The sequence below is a fragment of the Carlito syrichta genome, unplaced genomic scaffold (assembly GCF_000164805.1).
Source record: "Carlito syrichta isolate Samal-C Ts95f unplaced genomic scaffold, Tarsius_syrichta-2.0.1 Scaffold121532, whole genome shotgun sequence".
In the NCBI taxonomy this organism is placed as follows: Eukaryota; Metazoa; Chordata; class Mammalia; order Primates; family Tarsiidae; genus Carlito; species Carlito syrichta.
In genome coordinates, this window is record NW_007065628.1 from 192,727 (window position 1) to 203,811 (window position 11,085).

At 41.6% G+C, this 11,085-nt stretch overlaps 1 protein-coding gene across 1 annotated transcript in view; it reads left to right on the forward strand.

Annotated features, from left to right (window-relative positions):
• LOC103249593 (solute carrier family 15 member 2-like) overlaps positions 1-9,046 on the forward strand; it is a 13,381-nt gene extending 4,335 nt beyond the window's left edge. The window contains exon 4 of the mRNA XM_008048225.2: positions 8,938-9,046. Within this exon, the coding sequence (XP_008046416.1) occupies positions 8,938-9,034 (97 nt within the window). The 3' untranslated portion in view covers positions 9,035-9,046. The remainder of the gene's footprint in view (positions 1-8,937) is intronic.
• The last annotated feature ends 2,039 nt before the right edge of the window (positions 9,047-11,085 follow it).

The following is an 11,085-nucleotide window of genomic DNA, read 5'->3' on the forward strand; positions in this document are numbered from 1 at the left end:
ATTGCCACACTGTTTCCCACAGAGGTTGTACTAGTTTACACTCCCACCAACAGTGTAGAAGTGTTCCCTTTTCGCCGCATCCTCTCCAGCATCTGTTGTTTTTTGATTTATTAATGATAGCCATCCTGACTGGAGTTAAGTGGTATCTCAGTGTAGTTTTAATTTGCATTTCTTTGATGACTAGTGAGGCTGAGCATTTTTTCATGTATCTGTTGGTTGCTCGTATGTCTTCTTTTGAGAATTGTCTATTCATATCTTTTGCCCACTTTGTATTGGGGCTGTTTTTTTCTTTTTGGCATGTTTGAATTCCTTGTAGATCCTAGATGTTAGGCCTTGGTCAGACATACAGTTGGCAAACATTTTTTCCCAGTCTTTGACTGTCTCCCTGCTCTCTTGATGGTTTTTTTGACTTTGTAGAAGCTTGTCAGTTTGATGAGGTCCCACTTTTCTATCTTATCTCTTATGGCATGGACACTTGGGGTTTTGATCAAGAATTGGTTGCCAGTTCCAATTTCCATGAAGGTATCTCCTGCATTTTCTAAGGTTCTTACAGTTTGAGGTTTTATATTTAGGTCTTTGATCCATTTGGAGTTGATTTTTTTTGCATGGTGATAGGTAGGGATCTTGTTTTAATCTTCTGCATGTGGTCAGCCAGTTTTCCCAGCACCATTTACTGAATAGGTTCTCCTTTCCCCAGTCATTGGTGGTAGAGGCTTTGTCAAAGATGAGTTGGTTGAGAAATTGAGGCTTTGTTTCTGGAATCTCTATCCTCTTCTTTTGCTCTATATGCCTGTTCTTATACCAATATCAGGCTATTTTGATTATTGTAGCTTTATAATGGAGTTTAAAGTCTGGAAGTGTGAGCTTTGTTTGTTTTGTTTGTTTGTTTGTTTTGCTTAGGATCATTTTTGGAAATTTGTGGTCGTTTATGTTTCCATGTGAATTCCTGTATTGTCGAAAAACTTTATTTTGGTTATCAGCTTTTCCGGTGCTTCTGCATCTTTTTCAGTCAGGAGGTGGTATTTTTTCTCTTATATCTTTATTCATTTATTTGTTTGTTTATTTTTTGAGTCAGTGTCTCACTCTGTCACCCAGGCTGGAGGCTGGAGTGCAGTGGCATGCTCATGGCCACCGCAGCCTCGACCTGGTGGGCTCACTTCAGCCTTCCAAGTAGCTGAAACCACAGGCGCACGCCACCACGCCCAGCTAATTTTTTGATTTGTGGTAAAGACGAGGTCTCACCAAGTTGCCCAGGCTGGTTTCCAACCCCTGGGCTCAGGCAATCCTCTCGCCTCCGCCTGCCAAAGTGCTCAGTTTACAGGCATGAGCCACCATGCCTGGCTAGCAAATTTGGACCTTTAGTTGTTATAATAAGGACCTTTAGGCTAGGCTCGGTGACTCAGCCTGTAATCCTGCGCTTTGGAAGGCTGAAGTGAGTGGATTGCCTGAGCCCGAGATTTCGAGACCCTCCTGGGCAACTTGGTGAGACCTCATCTCTACAATAAATCAAAAAAATTAGCTTGGTGTGGTAGCGCGCACCTGTAGTTCCAGCTACTTAGAAGGCTGAGGTGGAAGGATCGCCGGAGCCCAGCAGGTCCAGGCAGCAGTGGCCAGGAGCGGCCACTGCACTCCAGTCTGGGCGACAGAGTGAGACTCCAACTCAAAAAATAATAATAATAATAAGGACCTTTATATAGTTGTTGATAGTTTCTCCATCTCTTCTCCAGATTAGTCATCCCAACTCCTTTAGTATCTTCTGAGTCCTCTTTTCAACTCTTTTACCATCTATTTTCTTCTTTAACCTCTTTTTGTAGTTTCCTTCTTATGAATATAATAAATATTTTCATAAGTTAGACCGATGAACTGTTCAGTTCAGTATCTTTTAAGTCCCTGAAAATAGCACTAAGAGACATATTATGGTATAATGTTATAGTTGTCCCCTAAACAATTATCCTCATAAGTTAGATATGGATTTTGGATAGCCATTGCTCAGTTATTTTCTATGAGCTTGTTGACAATGGATTTATCTAAATTAGCGTTTCTTAAAGTGTATTGTGTTGAAAACTGATTGTATAAGATATAATAAACTGGGTGGGCATAGTGGCTCATGCCGATAATCCCAGCACTTCTGGAGGCAGAGACAGGAGGCTTGCTTGAGGCCAGGAGTTTGCGACCAGCTTGGGCAACATAGTGAGACCCCATCTCTACAAAATACAAAACAAATATATAATGAGTTTTGTGGCAAAATAAAGCTCTTGCGACTGAATAAGTTTAGAAAATACTAAACTGAACAAATATTTTTAAAAAATGTTTTCTTACTGCATAACTTTTTATAGCCTTTAACATGCTAGTATACACTATAAAATCTCCAAGAGAATGTATGTAGTGTTTCCCAAACTGGTTTGGCCATGGAATAATTTCTCAAGATATTTTGTGGACCCAGTCTTCCAAGGAATCCTCTTTAGTAAACACTGATTTATATCTTACTTTGGCCTCTATATATTAATTGTTCTAAAAGTGTTTAAACAGCACCTAATATATATCTATTGACCCAACACAGTACAGAACAGTTTATGAACTTGGGACAGGAATGGTGAGTGAGTGGCTGTGATTTACATATTTATATTTGCTACATATGTAGTAGAAGTTACTAGTTTCATCTAGATAGGGAGTTGGTATTATAAAAAGTATAAGCCATGGTCTATTTCTTCCATTGTAGCATAAAGACACACATACTTAATATAACACTTACTTACTTTTTTTTTTTTTTTTGAGTCGGGAGTCTCACTCTGCTGGGCTCTGGCTATCCTTCCACCTCATCCTTTCAAGTAGCTGGAACTACAGACATGTGCTACCACACCCAGCTAATTTTTTATTTATTGTAGACATGAGGTCTTACCAAGTTGCCCAGGCTGGTCTGGAATCCCCTTGCCTTGGCCTCACAAAATGCTGGGGTTACAGGCTGAGCCACCAAGCCCGGCCACACTTCACACTTAACTTATTTTTAAAATAACTTCCTTTAAGATTGAAGAAGTATCATTTCAGGATTTGGCGAGTAATAGCTTCCTGCCTAATTCAGAGGAAATTTAACAACCTCTACTTGTGCCCTCAACTCAATCTTTCTTGAGACATTTTTACTTTTGTAAAATTTACATTTACTGTGGTATAACTTACATAAAGTACACAAATCCAAAAATCTTACCTGTACGGCTTGATGATTTTTTTTCTTTTTTTCTTTTTTCTTGTTTTTTTCTTTTTAGAGACGAGTTCTCACCAAGTTGCCCAGGTAGATCTCAAACCCCTGGGCTCAGGCAATCCTCTCACCTCTGCCTCCCAAAGTGTTGGGACTACAGGCATGAGCCACTTCGCCTAGCCCAGCTTGATGAATTTTTATATATGTATCACTATCACTTAGGTCACTCTCCTTGGGGTCTTTGTACCCTCAGTATTCCCCTCTCTTGCCTTCAAATTCTCCATCAGAGCCAGAGCCTTTTCCTGAAACTAGAACCAGGTATGAATCTCTAATAGCTATAAACAAACAAACAAAATTCTTCCTCCCCACCCTTATTTTTTTGTTTTTTTAGTTGGAGTCTCACTGTGTTGCCCAAGCTGAAGTACAGTGGCATGTTCACGGCCACCGCAGCCTCGACCTACTGGGTTCAGGTGATCTTTCCACCTCAGACTTCCAAGTAGCTGGAACTACAGGTGTGCGCTACCATGCCCGGCTTATTTTTAGATTTATTGTAGAAACAAGGTCTCACCACGTTGCCCAGGCTGGTCTGGAACCCCTGAGTTCAGGCAATCCTCTTGCCTCAGCCTCCCAAAGTGCTGGGATTGCAGTCTTGAGCCACCATGTCCTGCCACAAAACTCTTCTTGACTCTTCTTTTCCTATCTTCTTTCTCTTATTTACCTGCAAACTATAAAAATAATCATATGTATGTGTTGCTTTCTTTTCTCATTCTTCATTATCACTGATGGTAGAGTAATATTATGCAATAGAATCCAATTCAATTCTGTTTGATCCAATTTAACAATAAATGTTTATTGAGGACCTTCCATTTGTCCAAAGCACCATGGAGGATAGAGATGAATCACATATACTACCTGCTTCACATTGTTTATACTCAAATAGCTTTACTATAGAGCAGATTGTAGTAAGTACAGTAAGATATAGTGGAAATCATCTTTTTTTCCTACTGAAATAACTAATTACAGTTAGTTAATAATTACAACTACTGATATTGATTTCTTTGTTAACAAATTCCAGTGGTCTTTTCTAAATTCTTATTCATTTTGAATTTGTTTTAACATTTCAGACTGTTATCATTCCTATGTTCTTGAAATTTCCTGGCCTTCTCTAACATTCTCTTCCTCTTACATTTTTGGATTCTTCATTATCTGACTCTTTTGCCTCTTGTTTACTTCACTTTTCCCTGAGTATAAGCATTTCTCCCAGGTTACAACTTTTGCCCTCATCTCTTCTCCAGATTTTCCCTTAGCAAGTCCTGTGGTGTCAATATTAACTATATGCAGAGAGCTTCTCAAACTCTTTTATAATTCTCACTCACACTCCAGAACACTGCACATTTGCATTTACCTCCTGGATTGTCCTCACTCCCCAATTATCTTTTCTACAATATCTCTCACATTTATTTTATTTTATTTTTTTGAGTGGAAGTCTTACTCTGTCACTCAAACTGGAGTACAGTAGCACGCTCATGGCCACCGCAGCCTCAACCTGCTGGGCTCAGGAGATCCTTCTGCCTCAGCCTTCCAAGTAGCTGGAACTACAGGCTCGTACCACCATACCCAGCTAATTTTTTTATTTGTTGTAGAGATGAGGTCTCGCCAAGTTGCCCAACCTGGTCTCCAACCTGTGGGCTCAGGCTATCCTCTCACCTCGGCCTCCTAAAGTGCTGAGATTATAGGCATGAACCACTGCGCCTGGCCTTGAAATAGATACCTAAAAAGTTTTTACTCCTTCCCATACCTTTTTCCTACAATTAAGCCTATATGCTACTGCCAAATCAATCTTCCTAAAAGAAATCTCTGATCACATTACTACTCTGCTCAAATGTTTCTGGTGACTAAATCACTGTCTACTAATCTCATTCTAACTTGACTTTCTGAGCTTATTGTCATACTTCCTTTCAAGACTAAGCACTGAGAAAAATTGAATGCTAATATTTCCCTAACAATATCCAGTGGCATGTTGCTTTTTCCATGCCTGCTTACATTATTTCTACTTCATGAAAACCCCTTCCAGCCGGGCTCGGTGGCTCAGCCTGTAATCCCACGCCTTTGGGAGGCTGAGTTGAGTGGATTGCCTGAGCCCGCGGGTTCGAGACCCGCCTGGGCAGCGAGACCTCATCTCTACAATAAATAAAAAAATCAGCCGGGCGTGGTAGCACTTGCCTGTAATTCCGGCTACTTGGAAGGCTGAGGCGGAAGGATCGCCAGAGCCCAGCAGGTCGAGGCTCCGGTGGCCAGGAGCAGCCACTGCACTCCAGTCTGGGCAACAGAGTGAGACTCCAACTCAAAAAAAAAAAAAAAGAAAAGAAAACCCCTTCCTTCCCATCCTTCCATGTCTTAACCCTTTTAGTCTCATCTTAAATACTAGCTATGCTATGAAGTATTCTCTGCTTCTTTTATTACTAGCCAGACATAATCTATTGTTCTCTAAGTCTTTATTTTTTACCCTCATATGACATTTACCAAACTCTATCTTACTATAATTATTTGTACACGAATCAGATATCTTCTTCCAAACATTTAGAGGACCAAATCATTTCTAGTTTTAGCCACAGATTTAGAACAGAGCCTGGTACATAGCAGGCCCACAAATGTTTGAATTATAATTTACTTACCCTCAGACACTCAAATGTAGATACAAGACTGAAGCTAGATTATAGACAGGCATGACAATGACTTATTTTCTTGTGGCTATTATGGTTGTGTTTTTTTGTTTAGTTTTGTTTTGTTTTTTGAGTTGGGAGTCTCACTCTGTCACCCAGGCTGGAGTGCAGTGGCACACTCATGACCACCCAGCCTCGACCTGCTGGACTCTGGCGATCTTTCCGCTTCAGCCTCCTAGTAGCTGGAACTAAAGGCATGCGCCACCACACCCGGCTAATTTTTTGGTATATGTAGAGATGAGGTCTTGTCAAATTGCCCAGGCTGGTCTTGAATCCCTGGGCTCAAGCAATCCTCTCACCACCGCCTCCCAAAGTGCTGAGATTATAGGCATGAGCCACCGTGTCCAGCCACTGATTTCCTTAAGTTAAAAAATCAGAAGAGCAGGCTCTTCCTTTACTATCTTCTTGAATTTGAACCTACAGCCTTTTTTTCATTAGCTAGAGGAAAGTGAAATAGATTTACATTTCAAACTGTAAATTCCTCCCCATCTCTCATGAGTTCCTCTGCCTGAGTGTGTGTGTGTGTGTGTGTGTGTGTGTGTGTGTGTGTGTGTGTGTGTGTGTGTACACTTTTCAACCAGGTGTTAACTTGGTAGGCAAAAAACTTTCTATAACATTAGAAATATTGTTCAAACCTTGAAGGGACAATTTTCTGAATTTAGTAAACATCTTCTATTAAAATCCTTCCTCTTTGCCATCCCAGAAGAAATGGTCAGCCGAGCGCAGTGGCTCATGCCTGTAATCCCAGGACGTTGGGAGGTGGAGGCAAGAGGATTGCCCCTGAGCCCACTGGTTCGAGACCAGCCTAGGCAACATGGCAAGACCTCATCTCTACAATAAATCAAAAAATTAGCTGGTCATGGTGGCACACGCCTATAGTTCCAACTACCTGAAAAGCTGAGGAGGAGGGATCGCCTGAGCCCAACAGGTCGAGACTGCAGTAGCCGTGAGCATGTCACTGCACTCCCACCTGGGTGACAGAGTGAGATCCTGACTCAAAAAAAAAAAAAAAAAAAAGAGGAAATGGTCACCCAGGGTCCCTGACTTGTATAAGGAACTCCCTGCATGGGGGAAGAAGTAAGGCTTCCTTCAGGGCTGCACACAGGAAAAACTAATCAACGGTACACAGTGGAAAACAAAAATCATTCAACATGCATATTGGCTTCTCATGATTTCTACAAGTATTTACTATATGCTAGGATGCTATTTTTAGTGTCAAGTTGCTTTTAAAAGAGAAAAATGTTTTTAGAAATAGTTTAGTTTTTACATCCTATGACTCAGGCCTATCAATTTGGGCTTTTGACTTTGGCAATCACTTAGAACCACTCTCTTAAATGTGTTTATTGTGCTTTTGGATATTCTCTCACATGTCTTTCTCTTTTTCTGAGTGGGTCTATGTGGTATGGTGTTTCTCTCTTCTATCTTTTTTGTCTTGTCAGAGCCTATCCCCTTTTTTTCATGCAAGGATTCTGCCTCTATCATCTGCACATTCTCCATCTCTCAAGTCATCCTAAAACAGTTCTGTGTCCTCTGGTTGGGGTTACAATGATCCTAATGACCCCATTAAAGTGCAAACTTTTTTTTAAATTATAAATTTGTATTTTCTGTAGAGGCAAAAATCTTGTTATGTTGTCCATACTGGTCTTGAACTCCTAAGTTCAAGCAATCCTCTTTCCTCAGCCTCCCAAAGTGCTGGGATTACAGGTGTGAGCCACCACTCCCAGCCTCAAATGCAGAATTTCCAAGTATCTCTTGACTTATTTCTCCTTCTGTTAAAGTCTCCTGCCATGAGTAAGAAATTCTTCTCTTATATCCTTCATATCTAGATTATTTTCTATGAGTCTTTCATCTAGAAGGTTTCCTATTTTCCTCCTAAGCCACTTATCCTCACTTATTTAGTCCAACAATTGGACATTGATCTGCTCTTACTTCCCAGGTTATATCTGTCTAGTTCAAACTCCTTTTGTTTTGTTTTTGTTGTTTGTTTGTTTGAATTGAAGTCTCACTCCATCACCCAGGCTGGAGTGGCACACTCACGGCCACCCCAGTGTCGACCTACTGGGCTCCAGCGATCCTTCAGCCTCAGTCTTCCAAGTAGCTGGAACTACAGGCACGTGCCACCACGCCCAGCTCATGTTTTCTTGTATTGATGAGATTTCTCCAAGGTGCCCAGGCTGGTCTCAAAACCATGGGCTCAGACAATCCTCTCACTTCGGCCTCCCAAAGTGCTGGGATTATAAACGTGAACCACAACGCCCGGACTTTTTTTTTTTTTTTTTACATTGGAGTCTCACTCTGTTGCCTAGGCTGGAGTGCAGTGGTGTGCTCATGGCCACCACAACCTCGACCTGCTAGGCTCCGGCAATCCTTCTGCCTCAGCCTTCCAAGTAGCTAGGACTATAGGTGCATGCCACCACGCCCAGCTTATTTATTTATTTTTAATTTATTGTAGAGATGATGTTTTACCAAGTTGCCCAGGCTGGTATCGAACCCCTGGGCTCAGGCAATCCTCTCACTTCAGCCTTCCAAAGTGCTGGGATTACTGGCATAAGCCACCACACCCAGCAACACCTCTTGCTTTCTAGAGCAAAAGACATTTCTTGAAAAAAAATACCTTAGGTTCGTATCCTGTTCTACTGGTTCTTCTAATTTAAAACATCATCATTTGTGCTACAAATACACCCAATCTTGTCATAGCTGTACAAAAGTAAGGATTGCTTTAAGTATAGAGTGAGGGCATAGGAAAAAGATGAAGGTAGGTATAGAAAGAGAACTTGAAGGGAATGTCTATTATTAATAGTTCTTATACTGCAGGGTGAAGAACTGCACCCCTTTTTCCTACTCTGTTTATTTCATTCACCATTATTACCTCTATTTGCATTTCTCAGGTAATTCTTGCCTCCTCCACCTTTTCCTCCTCCTCCATTTTTCTCCATGCTGAGAACAGTATGAACCCTGAGTTTGTATTACTCAAGTCTCTGAATTTTGTTTTTAGACTGATTGATTTAACTCTCTCAACAGGACAATCATCTATCTCTCCTTGGTGTATGTGCTTGGCCATGTGATCAAGTCCTTGGCTTCCTTACCAATACTGGGGGGACAAATGGTGCACACGTGAGTAAATCATGGAATCAACTGAAGTACTTTTTCCCATTAGGGAGGTATATGTCTCAGGCATTCATTACAAATGATTTTCTATTTCCTTTTTTTTTTTTTTTTTTGAGTCAGAGTCTTGCTCTGTCACCCAGGCTGGAGTGTAGTGGCCCGCTCACAGCCTCGACTTGCTGGGCTCAGGCAATCCTTCCACCTCAGCTTTCCAAGCAACTGGAACCACAGGCATGCGCCACCACACCTGGCTGATTTTTTTTTTATTTATTGTAGTGACAAGGTCTCACCATGTTGCTCAGTCTGGTCTCAAACTCCTGAGCTCAGGTAATCCTCTTGCCTCTGCCTCCTAAAGTGCTGGGATTACAGGCCTGAGTCACCTCACCCAGCAGTTTTCTATTTTCTTACCAGATTTGTACTTTTATTCTCCAATCAATGATTTTATTACCAAATTTGTTATGAAAAAAGTTTTGTGACTCATTTAAATTCTTTCCTGCTTGATCTGAATTCATTTGGTTTGGGGACTTGTAGAACGCCTAGTTAGTATCCTCTTCATAAGCTTGAAAACAATTAAAACCTTCATGGTCTTCATATTTCCTCACCTGTTCATTCATCCATGCATTCATCCTTCACCAAGTTTTTTTTTTTAAGTGATTTTTCTTTTCTTTCTTTCTTTCTTTTTTTTTTTTTTTGAGTTAGAGTCTCACTCTGTCGCCCAGACTGGAGTGCAGTGGCCGCTCCCAGCCACTGCAGCCTCGACCTGCTGGGCTCCGGCGATCTTTCCGCCTCAGCCTTCCAAGTAGCTGGAACTACAGGAGCGCGCTACCACACCCGGCTAATTTTTTGATTTATTGTAGAGAGGAGGTCTCACCAAGTTGCCCAGGAGGGTCTTGAACTCGTGGGCTCAGGCAATCCACTCACCTCAGCCTCCCAAGGCGTGGGATTACAGGCTGAGCCACCGAGCCCGGTGTGATTTTTCTTTAATACATTGTAGAAGTCATATTCAAAGCTTGGAATATTCCTATTTATGTGTGATCCCATATACTCCAGTTGTGATTGATGTTTATAGGGCCAGAGACATTTGATAAATTCTGATGTCTGTGTGTTGGTTCAGTCCAGGGGTCCTCAAACTTTTAAAACAGGGGGCCAGTTCACTGTCCCTCAGACCGTTGGAGGGGCGGACTATAGTTTTTAAAAAAAACTATGAACAAATTCCTATGCACACTGCACATATCTTATTTTGAAGTGAAAAAACAAAATGGGAACAAATACAATATTTAAAATGAAGAACAAGTAAAGTTAAATCAACAAACTTACCAGTATTTCAGTGGGAACTATGGGCCTGCTGTTGGCTAATGAGATGGTCAATGTCCGGTTCCATATTTGTCACTGCTAGTCATAACAAGTTAAGGCAGCAAAAACACCCAGCAGGCCAGATAAATGTCCTCGGCGGGCCACATGTGGCCCGCAGGCCGTAGTTTGAGGACCCCTGGTTCAGTCAGTAGAGAGGATTACAGCTGTTCAGGAAGCAGGTTATATGCATTCATGCTATAATGTGCCTATACCTGTGCTTATCCTATGATTTAAGAAATTTTTGAGCTTTAATAAATATTAGATACCTTCTTATCTTGTCCCATCCAAAATCTTTGATGCTTCTATTAATGATAATGAATTTGAGCATTCAATTATGTAGTCAATAAGGCTATGCAGGATTAGGGTCCTCTAGAAGGTCTTTCCATTGAAATGTTTCTTTAAATAAAACAATATCGACTCCTGGGGAGGCCGAGCTTTGTGGGAGCCTTGCAACGGAGCCAAGAGCGTGGGGGATCGGAAAGGATCCCGAGCGCTGCCAGGTCCCAGCTCCTCTCCGGTGAAGCCATAGCGATGGCTCTGGGGATGCGCCCAGCCTGCACCTGCATCACGCTGCACTACTTATGGAGACGGGGCAAGATGGCGACGGCATAGGTGAACTGGTGAGATTCTCTGAACGGACCAAGACTGCAAACTGCTGAATAGACAGACTGTAAAGCAGAGGGAAAAGTGAACAAAACCAGAAGACCCTCG